We start from the raw sequence: 19242 nt of genomic DNA, 5'->3' as shown, positions 1-19242 counted from the left end.
TAATTTTCCTATAGAATATCCTCCAAGCAGATAGAACGTCTCTCCAATAAGGATTATCATGGTCAGAAAACAGTCAACAGCATTGGAGCCAAGTGAGAATAAATTAATTACAGGAAAGATGTTTATCGATTCTTTATTTGTGTTTATATAGTTTTTCAGTGAGGATAATTTCAAAGCATTAATGAAACATTCTATATCGATCATTCTGAGACCTCCATCTTGATAACCTCTGTTTATAGTTGATCTCTTTATTTTGTCATTTTTATTTTTCCATAAAAATCTATAAATTATTTTATTGAGTTCTTTAATGAATGTTTTAGGTGGGTTGGGAAGTGCAGAGAAAATTTGTACAAGGGTTGAGATTGCCAAAGTTTTAATAACAGTGATTTTTCCAATAAGAGTCAAATTTCTTCTGCGCCAGTTGGCAAGTAATCTGTTGATATTCTCTAAGAGTTTCCTTGTGTTAATCACCCACAGGTCATTTAATGAAGCATTTAAGGTAATTCCTAAAATGTCGAAGTCCCCCCTGTGCCAATCAAGATTTAGGTCATTGGTTAAAGTTATATTACTTTTAGACATTGAACCTATCCAAATAGCCTTGGTTTTATCTATGTTCATTTTGAGACCTGAGATTTGGTGAAATTTGTTCAGTGTCTCAATTGCTGCATTGAGGCTTTTTTCAAATCCATCTAGAAATAACTGAGTATCGTCAGCATACTGTCCTAGTTTATGTTCAATATCATTAAGCGTTATGCCCTTTATGTCCGGATTTGTCCTTATCATCGTACCTAATATTTCAACTGCAAGAATGAATAAGTATGTAAGCCCTCCCCCCTTCCCCCACGTTTGCCGGATGCCCCCACAGAGATATCTCTTCACACAGGCGCTCAATGTCCTTGTTTGTAGTCAAGTTGTCGTCGATGCGATGGAGGAACGGTTCTCCTGCTTCGGTCAAGGCCCATTGTCCCTCAAGCTGAAACTCACGTCGGGTGGCAGGGTGTCTAGGAAAGGTCTTGTGCCCCTGTCTGTAGAGAAAGGCCTTGATTATGCGAAGGATGGTATTTCCTTTAGCAGGTCATCTGAAACAATCATCTCCATAGATGTTTGGACTCGGCGTTGTCTCTGTCTTTGCACGGTGGATTAGCGTGGACTTGAAGGCGGCTCTCCTAGCACAATTTTGGTTTCGCTTTTCCGGGAATAGGGAAGATTGAGATTTAATTTGCTTTCCCGGGCCGACACCATACCCATAGGTGTTACCCTAATTAACCTTCTTGTTCAGTGTCTGTCAGTCAACTGTATGTCAGCTGTGAGACAATCGCATATCTAATACGATATGAATTCAACCATGTGTGTATTGTTATTTCCATACTTTACTAGATTTATACAGAAGGATAAATGTTGGTTTGTTTGAAGAAAAACAATGACAGTATGGGAATGAATTAGTGATATCATTATCAGGGCGAGTAGATCATTTACATTTCTACTGAATTTACATATTCAATGATACCTATATGTGTGCTAGATCAGGGAGTGTTTATACGACTTAGGCCTCCATGCTAGATCCACGCTAATAATGTAAAAAGGGGAGACATTGTTTTTGGCTCAATTCCTGCTGTCATCGATAAATGTTACATGTTTTCCAACCAAACTTGGCATATGCTTAGCTCATCAGCATAAGTGGTGCCTTTAGTTATTTTGGCAATTTTTAATATATTTTTTTTTTAGAAAACCACGCAACACAACTTTAGATGTGCGTTGCTATTCAGCTTAAGTGGTGCCCTATGGTATTTTGAAATTTGTTAAGTGTCATTTTGTCGTTTCCATAGAAAATAAAAGGCTTTGTTTCCAAGCCACAGCTCTCAAAGTAATACATAATTTTGCATGACACTATTCATGTGCAATGACCAGATGCAGAACTATTACCATTTAATATTAATTAGTTTTATTTATTTTTTCAATGTGTCGTGTTTCCAAGGGAAAAGGTTAAGAAATTCTGAAGTAGTGTTATTGCTAATGTATGTTAGGGTACATTGTATAAAAAGCAGTATGTCTTTATATAAGTAGAGGAAAAGATAGGACTTAGTAAAAACAATACCAGTTATCTCTCAATTTCAATGGAAAGTGATTAAAACTAATCGTGTTTTTTACAAGTAGAGGTTGCATGTCATCACGTGAACTCTAATTAAAGATGCCACCCAAGCCAGTAGGGGTGAGCTAACCTATGTTCAGGGTGTATGGTGAAATGAACACTCTTGATTGCGCTGAAGGTTGGACAGTCACACCCAAACATATTCCACTTCAAAGACATCCTGAAGCAAGAACAGTGCCACACAGAGATTGTCATTTTGTTTATATAGACATGTTTTATTCATGAAATATAAACATAACATGAATATGGATTGGCACAACAAGCCAACGGCTTATATCAGTGCTGCTCCATCAAATATAACACAATACTATCAATGATTACAGAAGTACAGAAGCAATTATTTCCGCAAAGTCATGAAATGCATAATAATAGGAAAAGTCTACAAAATTGCATTAAATGGTTCATAGTAATTGCATACATAAGTGTTTAGAATAATTTGAATCTATTTGAAAGTAGTATGTCTTTTATGAACAGAGTCAAGAATATGCTGATTATTTCTGGCAGAAAACTCCAATTGGGTATGCCGATGCCGTGTCGTATCTGGTTGGACTTATAGTATAAGTTTGTTACTGACATCCTCGATAACCTCCAGGGTATACGTTATGATCACTCTCCACTACACCCTCGATGCATCCACGGCTTGGCCCGATAATCATATTACCTCCCTTTGCTGGCGCCGCATTCTCACAGTAGCCAATCAGCTAAGCCGCCGTTACATCCAAGCTTGCCAGTGTCAACAAAGATGGCGGTCGCAGTCACGAAGGTTTGTTCGCAGTGCCACTCAGATTTTTGGGGAAATAATACAGACATTTTTTGACAGATCTGAAGCTTTGAAAAAATATATGAAGAACTCCTTCTACACCTTTCAGAGTACCTCTGCATCAATTGTGTTGCCAAGTTTAAACGGTTAATTGTGTTGCCAAGTTTAAACGGTTAATTGTGTTGCCAAGTTTAAACGGTTAGATAATTTAAGAAGCGAAAGTGAGTTGTGATTGGTTTGCTCAACTTCCCAGCGTAGACACCTGATTGGATAAAAAGCCAGCCAAGGGAGGTAACAAAATCATTGGGCCAAACCGTGGATGCATTCAGGGTATAGTGGAGAGTGATCGTAACGTATACCCTGGAGATTATCGAGGATGCTCTGTGTATAACAATAATTTGACATGTTATAAGTAAGTTAAAAGCATCATGTGAAAATATGTTATATTGAAAGCATATTCAGTCATGGTATGTTAAGTCATGGTTGATGTGTTTTAATATATACGTTTAAAAATAAATGTTGAGATGACCCCCACCTAGTCCTATTGTTCTACCAATTACCACACCTGACTGCACGACCTAATTTCAACAATAGGAGGTGGCAAATCAGGAAGACCCCGGAGGCACAGGGGCGTGTCACGCTTAGAAAATGCGTTAGAAAGACACATAGGTATATAGACCCTGCCCTAGTACTATATAAAAGGTATAGTACTAGGGTAGGGTCTATATACCTATATGTCTTTCTAACGCATTTTCCAAGCGTGACACGCCCCTGTGGCTCTAACAAGGATTTATAACATAAGGTTTTAGATAGTCCACTCTTGGATGTAAATACCCTTAAGTCACCGTTTGAAGAGAGATTCCATAAGTGTCACTATTAGTTGAATCCGTATTTTCTTAGGCCGAATGCCATTCTACCTGGCAAATGACCGTTTAACGAATCTATTACCCTGAAACATTTTAGGCGCTACTTGTGTGTTTTCCGGAACCTCTTTTATCCGTTTCTCTTCTGTTTCTACCGCCATGGTATGATACGCAAAGTGTCTCACCATGAAATGATTGAATGGATATAATACAGATATTCCAGGTGGATAAGCAATCATGTACGAAGTTAAGTGTAACACATAGAACAATAAAGTACATGTACAAACATGAAATGTCCGAGGTTAAACAGTTACAAGTAGATCAACACTTATGTGAAAACAAATCATATGAATACATTTTTTTATTGTTTTTAATGTGTAATTATTCAACATTTCACTTATACATGTCATTGTGATACACAACCGGTCAATCCCAAGAATGAGAAGATGCTGCTGACATAGTGCCTGGTATTTCTTCTTTGAAGGCAAGGTCGGCTGGGAAAGGACAGAGGTAGGATCTTGGCACGAATCCCTCTTCCCCTGTGCTTCTGACGACCCAGTACCAGTCGGGATCCTCCATGTTAATCACGGTGACAAGCTCACAACGTTCGACGCTCAAGTCATTCTCTTCGCTGGTATCGAAGTCGAACACCACAACGTAGCGGCCATACGACTGCTTTCGGTAAACGAAAATGGTATTTCGAGACAGACACTCGGACTCTACTACAAGAGACAAAGGGTCCGTTTCCCTTGTTTCCAGAAGCTCTGGTACATCATGCAATGGCGGAGAGATGGCTCTACCAGCTCTGGAACCACCACAAGCAGCTATATAGGACAAGGGAACAAAACCCTCTCTGTTATCTTCTGTGAGGACATACGCCCAGCCATTTTCCTTGTACAACACATAAACTGCTTGACCCAGGTCGAGGCTGAGCTCTCTGTCTGCACACGCTGTGAAACCCTGAACAGCCACCATCTTGGATTCTGGACAGAGTCCATGCTGCTTCTCCATGCCAACTCTCACCAAGGTGTCAACGCTATCACTACCAGTGATCCGACCAAATAGTGGCTCCCGCTCTGAAAAATACAAAGTCATATCACATTAAGGATTTCACACTCATTATTTCAGATACTATATTCAACACAATTAGACACTTGACACACTCATTAGTGGTAATTATTGTGAGGGGGTAATTCATTTTAGTTTCTTGTTGTGCCATATTTATGTCGATGACATGCAGGTTGTTTGAAGGTTGTTGGAATATTGCTGAATGCGGCGTAAAACTAAACTCACTCACTCACTTAATGCTGGATATGCCAAGATGCTTCGCTAAAAGATCAAAAGGCGATAAAGTACCCTTTTTGCATTTCGTCACACTGTTTTGACGTCACTACGTCGTTCTAGTGAGCTCCTTCATAAACAAACGTACCCTTGGTAACCGACGTCACCGTCTCCTACAGTACAATTAACTCCGTAGCACCCCGTTTCTTTGTTTGTAGTTGTTTCAGTTGGCTAAAATCACTGAAACGAGGATTGTTGTTAATATGGGTCACCGACACCTTTTTTTTGTTGTCTTAGATTAATCGTTGGTAAGTATAAAACTTTTCATCTTAGAAAAGAAAAGTTGTTCAAAGTTAGAGTTTCAGCACAGGCTAGCAGGAATCGACTTTGCACCACAGGTATCCGAGCTGGACGACTATAAGCAGTACCTACTCTGACGCAATTTTGTCAATGGCCCCAGAGACACGCCAGGCTCAGCCAAAGCAGTGTTAAACAGGATTTTCGTAAGTGAGGATTCACGCTTCACATTGCACTCTGCCAATGGCAGGGTACGAGTGTGACGCCAGACGGTTTGGGTGTTGTGTTTGTGAAGTTGACCGATTTGGAGAGAGCAGCCAAATTGTTTGGGGAGCGTTATGTGCCAAGGGTCTTTCTCAATTGACAGTTGTACAAGGGACCCTTGCTGCAATAGAGTATGGAGCCCAAGTTTTGATCCCAGTCCGCCTGATATCCATGCAGCTACTTTGTCATGTACTGACATTTGAACTTGACAACGCTACGCCCCTAAAAACAGCTCTTATGCACGACTCCCTAGGAAACGCTGGTTGGGTTATGGACTGGCCGTCCTGTTTCCCTGACTTGAACCCGAGTTTTGGGAAGACGATGACGAGTGGGATAGTATATGAATCCACCCCAGGACCACGCATGAACTGGAGCAAGCCCCCGTAGACAAATGGCGGTGTCTTTTGATTAGAGTGTGCACGAGGAGACGTGTGGCCGTCACGGCCACCCAAGGAAGTCACCCTCGTTTTTCACTTCACGTTGGGAGAACATGGAACGTTATGTATTACTTTTCTAATAAAATGATTACTTTTCTATTAACATGATGCCATAATCAGCGTTTCCTGTATCTTACCTGGATATTTAGCAGTATGATACACACCTACTTTTGTAATAATGCACACACTACTTCCATTGCATGATTCAATTTAGAACTTGAATTTGTTTTGGGTGGAGTTTATGTTTTGTAGTACATAGTTAAGAACGTAGCACTGACACGGACACTTATGAGATCACTAAAGTAAATACCGATCTGTGTATTACCGGTAAATACTATCAAGGCATTGAATAGTTAAAGAAAACTATCTTTACCTTCCAATTTGCCATCAATGTTTCTATTCTTCAGGTTTTTTAATGTAATCTTTCACACCATTCAAAAACAGAGTGCTAACATAAGATACATGTGTTTGAAATTAAAGATCCACTGACCTTAGTTAAAGACACTTGCAATTGCCACTTAAACCTTATTTTCAATATAGTTCCTTTTTCTTTGGTGATCTTGACACATTAAACATGTTGACATGTCAGGCTGATCAGCTGTTTAAAAAATAGACAACCGACATTACATACGCGATCTCACTATAGTTCCAAAATATCCAAAATACTTTGGATGAAGACAAGATAAATTATTCAGTAGCTGAGAATCTGAAAACATGATAAACTGTTGCTCAACACGCAGACTGTTGCATGTACACCCAAACTGTAATGATAGCATTGGCCCGAGCAGTGAAAACTATTGCAGGTACTTCAGTTATCCAACGACAGAAACACTTTGCGACCATCTTTCGATCCATCAGGAAAAAATGAACTGTGAGTATTTTATTCATTGGTTGGAGGCACAAACGTCCCCAACCATATAATCAGGCTGAATTTTCCCTCAGGTGAAATTTCTCTCCATGTATACACTTGGAATAATCACAATAACTTTCAACCAATGATACAATTCCAAATGAACATAGCTGTAGCAAATAGGGAGCCACGTGACCATGTATGTAAATCTGAAATAATTGTCCCGCTTTACTTCATACTTAATGTGGAAATCAAGTTGTCTATAAATGTCTAATTTTACACGTAATAGAGCACACTTGTACTAGTTTAGTACATAATTTCGAACTGCAGAATCGGAAAATCCATTCCATTTTAGAAGCACACATTAGCTTTCCCTAGAATTTAGCGAAAGGCAGCGTAGATGTTATTACAGTGCATATATTGCTTCATACATTTTTATATTTTTCACAAATTATTCATAACAAAGAAAATCCGTATACGTGATGGTCGCAGTGCATAGTGTATCTTGTTTATAGCCCCGCATGGAAAGCGCAGTAGTAGGCAATTAGCAAACGCGTCCACGCCAACCTTAAACTAATTAATCAAAGATGAAGCTAGCGAGCTGTGTCGGCTCCGGCCATCCCTTGGTCAAGCACAGATAAGTAGTACCATCCCAGCAGGAGCATGTCTACCACCAACTAAGTCGTAATCGAAAATCAACTTTTGTTGAACAAGATCGAGATTACCATCATGCCATCCTCTTTGTCCTGTCGTAAATGCCATGGTCAAGCGCTGACAGATATTTTGTTAAGCAGCTGGCGCAAGCTGACCGTGGCTACACCACAAAGAAAATCAAACCTTGTTAGGTAATCATCTTCTTACCACCTACCTCGTGTAGTAAACCTTGTCAGCATAGGGTAGATAACGCATATGGAAACTTCAACTTTATAGAAACTTGATAATGACAAACGAGTAGAGCTGTGGGGTATAAAATCCTGGGTTCTTCCATCTCAGGCACACTTGCTTGAATAAACCCTGGATCTCACAGCTCTGCCTCCTTTCTTGTTTCAAGGTAAGAAACATTTAAACTTTATTATTGTTTATGTTTCACTTGTTATTTCTTTGTTAATTATCGTCTAGAAAATGTTAGAGTTAGGTTAGAAACATTCCTACAACATTGAAGCACTTTTTCATTGCAAATGCTATTTCGAGATAACCGATTAATTATTAGGCACTATCCAGGGATATTTATTTATGCACATTGCGTCGTGGGCTCCTCAAGTTTATGTTTTTTCATGTACAAACGAATATTTCTTTTCTATGTTTCGACACACATGTGTGTATTCCCAGTCTTTGTCTTGTTTTATTCATTTGCGTGTTAGATCTGTATATGCAGGTTAGATTCCCGTTCAGTAGCCTAGATTCTAGTAGCTTAGTCACAAAAACAGTTCCGAGAGTTTATACAATCATTTCCAGCAAAGACGAAGTTTTATGTATTTTACTATAGTCCGCCGATCAAATGATATTCGTGTAGATTTACCTCAGATACGCGCCCACATGATAGGTATAACAGCCAACATTTGTGTTTTGATATTTCACCAAAACTATAAGAATTTGAATAGTGATGTATTAACGTTCCGTTCCGCGTGCAGTTGTATACCGTACAAAACAGTTTATACGCGAATCACATTACCGTAATCAGTAGAAAATGGTATTGTCTACTCTTCATATTACCAGAAAATATACATTCAAATCCGTGTAGTTTGCAATTACAGTCTTCGTTCCGTATTTGTTTAGCTCCGTAATTTAAGAAATACGCGTAGCCAATGACAACAGCGCCGTCCTAGTACATTATTACATATTTATTTAACTAAGTTACTGTCTTGTTTTGTAAAGTACAAAAATGTAGCTCTACAGCATTACATATATTCTAGGTCATGGCTTAACTCCGTATATGTCGAAATTACACGTTGCCAATAGCAACATCACCGTCAAAATACATTTACCGTAGTCACCCAAATAATTCTGGATGGGACAAAGTAGTAGTACTCTAGCTACAACTATATCGTCTGTCCCCGTAGTTACACATATTTATATCACTCTCTAGTTCCACTTACCGTATCTACCGAAATTATTGTATTGAGATAATAAATGTACAGTTAGAATGCGTACAGTCAATACCGGAGTTAAATGGTATATGTCAAATCTGAGCACTTCGCGCCGTTTACCGTATTTGCTCAAGGCATGTATGTTGATAACGGAAATTACTTACACAAGTCATAAATCGTTACCGTAGTTAATGCATTAAGCGCGACATACCGTAATTGTCATAAATCGGTACCGTAGTTAACGCATTAGGCGCGACATAACGTAATAGTCATAAATCCGCACAACAGTTAATGAACTAGGCACTACATGCTGTAATTAAACTGTTGGGCGCTCCACTCAGTACTTGTTCTTTGCAATTGTTGTTGATGATTAATTTATCCGTCAGGTTATGTTATTTATCAGTACCGTAGTTACTCAAGAAAATGTTGTATTATTTGTATTATGTTTCTGTAAGCAGTTACCGTACATACCCTGTTGTACCACACATTGCTTATATTACCGGACTTAGATATAAACTGTATTAGGATATCATTGATTACTATTTCTATTATTGTATGTCATTATTATGTATGAACTGATGTATATTGAATGTCATGCAAGGACACTTGCTTGAATAAACCCTGGATCTCACAGCTCTGCCTCCTTTCTTGTTTCAAGGTTTCAAGGCTTGCTCCCTATAGCTAATTCCCCAAATCGAGGCCTGACAGCACCTTTAGCACACATAGCGCTAAAGGTCGTCCTAACGGACACAAAAACAAAAGCTGTCTTAATGTTATTCCGTCTTAGTAATCGCTGTGCGGATCCACCCGCGCTCTTAGATGCTGGCCCGGCAGTGGCACTTCTGAACAAGTCTTACACATGGAAACTGTCAAGTACTGTCTCGCTATATATGTCAATTCTTTAAAGAAAGACTAACATCCAGCATTGACAATAACGTGCCATCCCGATTATCAAGCACAAAGAAGTCATTGCCCTGGGTAAACAGAAGCATAAAGAGAATGCTGAGGAAGAAACACCGGCTATATAAGCAGGCAAAACGCACCAAGAGCTGGAACAACTACCGACATCACCAACGGGAATGCAAACGAGCACTAAGAAAAGCAGAATGTACATACATCAATAATGTCACCAAGGAGGGAATGAAATCAAACAACAGTAAACCCTTCTGGCTAATTAACTTCACAATATCGGACTATCACCCCTCAAAAACAAGGGACGCATCGTGAGTGCTAGCAATAGTAAAGCCAATATGCTCCCGGATCAGTTCCAGTCAGTCTTCACTAAAGAGAACAAAGATAAAGATCACCCACTCATGGAAAGGAAAGCCATCAAACATCTGCTCCAAGACATCAAGATAGACTCCAATGGCATAAACAAACTACTATACTGGCCAACCTCAATATTTACAAAGCCAGTGGCCCAGCTCTTATTCCGAATACCATCCTACAGAAATGTGCAAATAACATCTCACCAGGCCTCAGCAAAATATTCCAACCAAGGAATGAGAGCGAGATGCATGTGCGTTAATGGGTTCTCAACAAATTTTTGAGCTGGCGACATGACACGTACCCCAGCTGCACAGGCAGTACGCTGTATGTACTTATAGTAATTGCATACTTGGGTCACCCCCTGTTATTTTCACCCTTGAAGAAATCATAAATTATAGACTCGTTTTCTCTCACTTTGTCAATCAGCAGTAATCACATGTCTCTGACGTCACTAATGCACGTGCATCTCGCTTTTCGTGCTGTTCCTTTAGTTGCCAATGCGCCCTTGTAACAAACTGGGAAAACGCACAAATAAATGATGACAGTTTCTTAAACAACTTTTTTAATTTTGTGACACAAATTATGCAATTGTTTTCTAGAGTTGGTCTGTTGTTTTTATTGCAGTCCGCGTTGGTTTGATTCTTTTATGTCTATTTGTTTTTGTGTTAGATTGCAATACATCGGTATCATTTTGTCTCAAACAGACTGTAGTACGACCAATCATCGAGTACGGTGCTGCGACATAGGAACCCCATGTGAAAAAGGACATTATGAACATCGAAAGAGTCCAAAATAGATGAGCACGCTTTATCACAAATGACTATAAATCCAGGACACCAGGATCTATCACCAAGATGCTGAGCGAGTTAGAGTTACCATCACTGCAAAGAAGAAGAAGAAACATCAGACTCATATTATTATTAAAGATCATAGAGGTTATGCTACCAGCCATACCAGCCAGGCAAAACCTGCAGCCAAGGAAACAAGGCCGACAGATATACGAGAGACCCGATATAATACGAGGGCTACGACACCATCAACATCGCCGAAGATCTGCCTGCCACAACAGCAGAGGTTTTCCAGCTACTTCCTTGTAACACATCAGCGATGAGGGAATCATTCTTTGTAAGAACAGTGTATGATTGGAACCACCTACCAGACTCTGTTGTGATGAGCGCATCTCTAGAGAGCTTTAAAGCTGCTCTTGAGAATTACAAATATTAACTGTAAATGTGCTCCTTTTTCCCTCTGAACTTACTCCTACACTTCGGACCTACAGAGTAATAAATCAGATTCAGATATCGCAATAATTGCTCCGTCTCACTCGCTGCCAGTCCACAATCCTTAGGGTAAGGGTAAGGTTTAGGGTTAGGGTATGGCACCCTTTCCGATCCATCGGGAGCTGACACTTCTTAAGAGGAAACAGCCCTTTACGATCCTTGAAGAGATAGGATTCACATGAGTTTTGCAAATAAGCGGGGGCGGGGGAATATGTCATCTTTTGATGACTCGTTACCATCCGCCATGAAATAGAAACAATATATAGGACCATGTTTCCTCCGTTCGTCACTAGTACTTCATTTCCAGACATGGTTAGGCATCACAAAGACCTTTGATATGAAATGTCATACACTGGAGATGAGAGTACCGTATTTGCGATGCGAGTACTGGGCCTAGATTTTCGAAGCTCTCTTAGCGCTACGATAGTCCTAAGTGCCATACATTAACATTAACTTACGACTATCTTAGCGCTAAGAGAGCTTCGAAAATCTAGGCCCTGATCTCTGAAAGAAGCAAGTCTCTAATAGACGGAAGTATGGTTATCGTAATGCTCTTGAAATCAGCTTCATCCCCCGTGCTCACGATCATCTCACGTGCTTCTCACTAACTTTCTTAATGCACTCAGATGCCCCAAACGTTGCCTTTTAAAGGCTTTTCTTGTTTCTTAATTGTACATACCAGTACATTTGCGTTGGATGTTATAGAACGCGTAAGGAGAAATGTCTCCTGGCCTGACTCGCTACCTGGGAGGAGTATGCAAAAGAAGTTATGGAGACATAACTTCCATATATGGATTTGTAATAGTAATACACAGAGTACGATATCTCCTACCCGTCAACCCTATTCAACTTCATCAACGAGGACCCGTGAAGGTCCGGGTTAGAATGAACCTTCAGTAACCCATGCTTGTCGTAAGAGGTGACACATGTCATCGATTCCCAATTGCGCAGATCGATGCTCATGCTGTTGATCACTGGATTGTCTGGTCCAGACTCGATTATTTACAGACCGCCGCCATATAACTGCAATATTACTGAGTGCGGCGTAAAACTAAACTCACTCACTCACTCAGTCAGTCATCAACGAGGCCTCTCAAGATGCCCTAACAAGCAAGTTGACAGGAGCGTTGATGTTACCTCAACTGCTGGAGAAATTCAAACAGACGTTCATGTCATAGGCAAAGGACGTCGACGAGGTTGTATTGAGGGAACACATATCGAACCCATGAAGAAAGAGATCGAGGAACTGAGGACAGAGCTGAAGATGAAAACGGACAAACTAGAGCAATATATTCGTAGGAATTCCCTCAGGATCAGCGAATTACCGGAGGACATACACGAGGAGGGCACGGCCACCGAGGACATCACCATGAACATGTTGAGAGGACTACACCAGACCCTATCTCCTTTGAACTCAGATAGGTGCCACCGCGTGGGAAGGCAATCGAAGGACAGGCACAGGGACATTATTGTCAAGTTTGTGAGCTACTACGACAGGAACAAAGTAATCACCAGCCGGAGGAAACTTCACGATACATGGCGTAATGTGTACATCAATGAGGACTTAACTAGGCTCAGAAGTCGCCTATACAAGCTAGCCAGAGACCTCAAGAAACAGGGAAGAATCGAGTCAACATCGACAAGAGATGGACGTGTGCACACTCTCGAACAGATCGAAGGACGTATCTGTGTGAGTCACGACGAGTCGATCAGTACAGGAGATAACTGTGTTCTAGTTGTGTTCATGTGATGTGAGCTATTCAAAGATATTCATGGACTGTACATATTGTAAAATATAAGTAACTTTCAAATCCACATTTTAGTCGTTACACATCCTGTTATTATGTTTTCTATCAGTCTAAGTAAACTTAGCCTCAGTACTATTCGTTACACTCCTGCGTATGGGATGTTCTCCGTACATGTTCCAGAGTATAAACATTAATGAATACTAGTACCGATACAGATGGCAGGCTGAAGCTATTCGTGATATGATTTACACATATCATTAACTTAATAAATATCAGAAGATATTATACCCAATTATATGACATGAAATGCTTGAAAGAGGTGGGTTTTTTAGTGGTTCAGAATACAGGATGTTCTCCGTACAGTTTCCACAGTATAAACATCACTTCATACTAGTACAGATATAGATAGCCGGCTGAAGCTATTCATGACATGATTTGAACATATCAGTAATTTAATAAATATCAGAAGGTATCAGCTAAAATGACTTGCCGTATGAGATGTTATGGTTATATAATTTGAACATACGAAAGTATGAAAACACATCCACGGCAATGACACTGTGTTGCCCAGCTCAGGCTCGGGAGAACATTGTTTTCACTGTGAGAGCTTTGACAAAGGTTACTCGGAGATGCCGTTTTCGGATGTTGTAAACTTCAAGCGTTTCAGATAATCCTGTTTTCCTGAACACGCATACCGACAATAGAAGTATTAGAGAGAGCAGTGGGAGAAGTATGTTTTCATTAAATCCACAGTGTCTCGCCTAGCTTACTCCAAATGCTAATGATATTTAGGTAGATATAATACTAATCTATGGATTTAAACACAAATCAGGATACATGCGTGAGGTTTAAGTTGTTTTTGACAGCACGGGCCAAGCCGGGCTGAATAGAGACTAAACACTTTTGATTGAGATTATATTGTGAATGGAGAGAAAAAAGGGCTTCACTTTAACGGCACGTTATCTTTACATGTGGCATTTTGTAACATCACACATTGATATTTAGGTAGATATAATACCAATCTATGGATTTAAACACAAATCAGAATACATGTGTGGGGTTTAAGTTGTTTTTGAGAGCCCGGGCCAAGGCGTACCGAACGCTTGTGATACTGTTTGTTGAGAATATGTAGAAAAGATAGCTTCACTTTGAGCAAGGTGTTTGCTTCAAATACTACGCTTTGAGACTCTGTGAAGTGCTATGTAGGTAGATATAACACTAATCAATGGATTTAAACACACATCAGGATACATGTGTGAGGTTTAAGGTGTTTTTGACAGCCCGGGCCAAGTCGGGCTGAACAGAGACTAAACACTTTTGATTGAGGCTATGTTGAGAATGGATAGAGAAAAGGGCTAATTTTAACGAACCAGTTATCTTTACATGTTGCATTTTATAACATTACAAAGTGATATTTAGGTAGATATAATACCAATCTATGGATCTATGGATATATATATATATATAGAACAAATGTCTCATTTTTCAGCATTTCTAATTTAGTCAGTGATTACATGCCCATCTGTGATAAACGTTATGAAGAAACGGTGGAGTAATCAAGTTCAGTTTATTCTCAAATAACCACGTTTGGTGGTACAAGAGAAAATCAAACATAATCCATTTAAATACATATAAATAAACATGACAAAATGACAGGTAGAACAGTTTAAAATGAAACATAATAATGACATAAATTAACATCTGTTAACTGATTTGTTGTCTATAGAAAGAGCTGATTGAGGTTTAACCATTTTTGACAAAGAGTTTATCTAATACTAGCAGATATTTGGATAGATTTCTTATTTCTTTTGAATTTCTACTATTAAATATTTTCTTCAATGTTGATAAATTGGGGAAGTACATATGTCTAGTTGGTAAATATTTCAATCTAATATCTGAAAGGGCTTCACATTTAAATAAGTAATGAAATTCGTCGCCTATTGCTGGTGAATTGCAAAGTTTACATGTTCTGTTTTTTCTAGCGATATCATGCCAACGACCAGTTTCTACCGGGAGATTGCGATTACAGGTTCTGTATTTCAAAATAGGATAGAAAATATAAGCTGGGAAGAGAAGATAGTTTTCAAATATGGGAGTATCTTTAATATGTTTATAGTAAAATCCCTTAGAGCTATTTTCAATATCAGCTTTCCAACTTTGTTGGAACTGGTCTTTTAATACAGTCTCCACTTGTGAAACTAGCCATTGGCATGGTACGCTTACAGGGTTATAGAATACAAAAGATAAGCCCCATTTATCTAATAAAGATTTAACATGATGCATCCAGGGAACAAAATCATTCTCAAAGATACTTTGTGCATATGCATAATTGTAATCAATAACACTGAAGGCCCCTGAACGGTAATTAAGGGCAACAATGGAGTATGCTAATTGAATCACAACACCTAGCTGATTGCAGTTAGACAAGGGGCAATTAAGCAAGCTTGATACAGGTGTAATTAACAGGTGTATTAATTTCATTAGCCCGCACAGAGCCAGATTGAACACTGGGCTTCACTTTAAGCAACGTGTTAGATTCAAATACATGTACAAAGCTTTGAGCCTCAATAAAGAGGTATTTAGGTAGATATAATACCAATCTATGGATTTAAACACATTTCAAGATACATATGTGAGGTTTAAGGTGCGTTGAGCGCCCGGGCCAAGCCGGCCTGAAAGCATTACTGTGATACTGTGTCTTTGTTGAGAATGTATAGAAAATAGGGCTTCACTTTAAGCAACGTGTTTGCTTCAAATACTACGCTTTGGGACTCTATAAAGACGTGTTTAGGTAGATATAATACAAATCTATGGATATAAATACATTTCAAGATACATGTGTGAGGTTTTAGTTGTTTTTGACAGCACGGGCCAAGTCGGGCTGAACAGAGACTAAACACTTTTGATTGCGGCTATGTTGTGAATGGAGAGAGAAAAGGGCTTCACTTTAACGGAGCAGTTTTCTTTATATGTGGCATTTTGTAACATCACACATTGATATGTAGGTAGACATAATACTAATCTATGGATTTAAACACAATTCAAGATACATGTGTGGGGTGAAAGTTGTTTTTTGAAAGCCCGAGCCAAGGCGGACTGAGCGCTTATGATACAGTGTCTTTGTTGAGAATATGTAGAAAAGATAGCTTCACTTTCAGCAACGTTTTTGCTTCAAATACTACGCTTTGAGACTCTGTAAAGTGATATGTAGGTACATATATTACTAATCTATGGATATAAACACATTTCAAGATACATATGTGAGGTTTTGATTGTTGATTTTGTTTTCCGAGGACTTTTTTCCCCTTAATCGTTGGGAATGGAGAGAGAAAGGGGCTTCACTTTTTTTTACTTTATGAAGTGGTATTTAGGTAGATATAATACCATTTTGTGTTTCATGTGTATTAGTAAATATAAGCATATGCATACGCGCTGGCTATCTGATTTGGACTGGTATTGTTTACAATGAAAACACATAAGAATTTTTGTGTTTGTGAATGCATACTTTGTTTGATCCTTTATAACATATTACAAAATGTTGTGATTTCAAATATTTCTTTTAATATACATAATCATGTCATATTTGCCCACTGACACTCGCCGATATCCACGTCTCTTTAACATAAACATCCTGTGCTCATTCAGCATGAGACAATAAAGGTTAATTAAGGGAAAAAAAGCAGTCAAAACACTGTCACTTCCTGCCCAGGACCCCAGGATGTCACACGCTAAGAGAAGTAAGCAACCGTCCCTCATAGACATATCAAGGAAAACACATAACAACAAGACGGTGTCTTTACTACGGGAATCTCGGTATGTAGTCATTGTTGTTGTGTGGGTTTTTTCATCATTAACTATACATTTTCAATCAAACTATGCATTTGTGAAGGCAGGAAGAGTATCGACCTAAATGTGCAGGTTTCGTTTTAATATTCTGCAATCCATTTTTAGTATTACCCGGTGGCCCGGCCCGGCCCGACTTTTAGGCCATCCCAGTAATGAGTGAAAAAAATATAAAAAATTACAATCTCTAAATTCTCAATAATTTCTGGTTGTACTGTATATAGCCGTGACCCTCTATAAGCAAATATTAAATTTCAGTAAACTATTCTTACAGCTCGATAACTTTGAAAATCAGTTGATTTCGTTGTTGATCAGCAAATATGGTGCCTATACTGGCAAACAGAGGTAGACAACATATAGCCCTTCAAGCACACAGTGTATCAGGCATGCTCAGCTTGGTCACATATGTAACAGAGAGACAAATACATTTAAATACATACATTTTAGTACTATTTTAATGCACATACTGATTTTTTTCTGACGAATGCGCCGTTACCAACATAATACATCCTAATTATACAGTACAGGGACATTATCGGATTTCACCTTAATTCCATAAGGCTTTAGATATGTTCCCTGATACGCAATGAGCTACTTGTAATTTAGTCATGTCCGCTAACTGTAAGGAGTGTATGTAAAGCCTAAGCTGCTTTATCCATTATAGGGACCGTTCATGATTTATGACTAGGGGTGTGTGACGATGATTTTTATGGAGAAGCATGTATATTGTGCATGCTTCTCCATATGGAAATTGTCAGTAATTAATGCTTGTTTTACAAATGTGAAAAATAGGGAATCGTCCAAGGGTACGTTTCTGTATTCTGATTTTGGCTAGGGTACATTTCTGTATACAGAAACGTACCTGGGGTACACATCTGTAGTACCCGTGCCGACAACCTTCAGAGTTATTTATAGCGCTACGAGCGAAACCGTGTGACTGATCCCCCATATCCTTATTGAGGTTGTGCCATGAACTGTAACTGCGGTAGATGCACATATCTCAGGTGATATCCAGATCCCGGGGGGTAGAGAGAGGATGCAGTTGTTGAAACCCCCACCCATCTCCAAAATCCTGGATCCGCCCCTGATATCCATACACAAACTAAAACACTAATAGACGAACACACTAACAGTGACTACACCACCTAATTACCTAATTTCACCTGTTACATGTCACACCTTACCTTTCTTTTTCCTCTTCTCCTTGCCGCCACCCAGCCTGCTGGGACACAGGAACGCCATGACAGCCACGTCTCTCTATATGCAAGTATTCTATGTTATATCCTCGTCCACCGCGGAGGCCGGTGAACCGGCAGCGATAAACACCGTACAACTATTGCCTCCATTGTGTCTCGAAGCTTCCCATGAGCTTGCGTGCCCACACCACATGCAGACAACGGCCCATACAGAAAGCTTTACGCTTGACATATTACTGCTAGTCCATACAATGAAAGGAAATAGGATCACATAACAACAGCGAGTACATGTACTCAGTAGAGTATTAAACTAAAATAGTTTGTTTCTCACGGAATGTAGGCTATACAAGATGTATTTTTCAGCAGTTGATAGGGATAATATGAGAGTCAAGGTGCTGGATAAGTGTGACTGGTTAAGTTGTTGTCGTACTAGTGCAGGGGCTTGTGTAATTCCGTGGGAATTACTTGTTAATTGTAGGAACCAATGCTAATTGTAATCTGTGTGTGGATGCAGAAAAAAACATGGTTCCATATTTTCTATAAGTGTCATTGTGGGGCGATTGAATATGAGTTCCCAATATTGCTTGTGACACAATTTCGAGACAAAATATTTTCATAAACTGTAGCATATCAAAAGGTAGTTTATGATGCATGATACAGAAATAAGCATATAAATATGCTTCTAATTTCAATTTGGTGACATAAGTTATCACATAATCATATGAATTAATCAAACATTGTCTTTCTTTCATCGGACACCAACATTGTAAGTATTGGCCTGTATTATTCAATTAAGGTATTCTCCCATTTCATAATATACCCGCCGTGATATTGCTGGAATATTGCTAAAAGCGACATAAAATCCAACTCACTCACCCACTCATAATATACATTACCATGACACACTTATGTTGTAAT

General features: G+C 39.2%; 1 protein-coding gene across 1 annotated transcript; it reads right to left on the bottom strand.

Moving 5' to 3' along the window:
* Positions 1-3185: 3185 nt before the first annotated feature.
* LOC124285110 (SH3 domain-containing protein Dlish-like) lies at positions 3186-18541 on the bottom strand. The gene is made up of 2 exons (XM_046721264.1): positions 18313-18541; positions 3186-4848 (listed from the first exon to the last, which is right to left on the bottom strand). Exons 1-2 carry the CDS (start codon positions 18368-18370, stop codon positions 4199-4201), a joined length of 708 nt encoding a protein of 235 aa, XP_046577220.1. The 5' UTR covers positions 18371-18541; the 3' UTR covers positions 3186-4198.
* Between the last annotated feature and the right edge of the window lie 701 nt (positions 18542-19242).

The sequence above is a fragment of the Haliotis rubra genome, unplaced genomic scaffold, assembly GCF_003918875.1.
Source record: "Haliotis rubra isolate DU_JTF1 unplaced genomic scaffold, ASM391887v1 Scf352, whole genome shotgun sequence".
NCBI lineage: Eukaryota > Metazoa > Mollusca > Gastropoda > Lepetellida > Haliotidae > Haliotis > Haliotis rubra.
This window is presented reverse-complemented; position numbering and strand designations above follow the sequence as displayed.

Bases quoted from the DNA above. Each gene is read 5' to 3' on its own strand.
- LOC124285110 (XM_046721264.1), bottom strand. From the start codon at position 18,370: ATGGCGTTCCTGTGTCCCAGCAGGCTGGGTGGCGGCAAGGAGAAGAGG. The intron at 4,849-18,312 runs GTAAGGTGTGAC...TGTATTTTTCAG, and splicing joins GGAGAAGAGGAAAAAGAAAG to AGCGGGAGCCACTATTTGGT.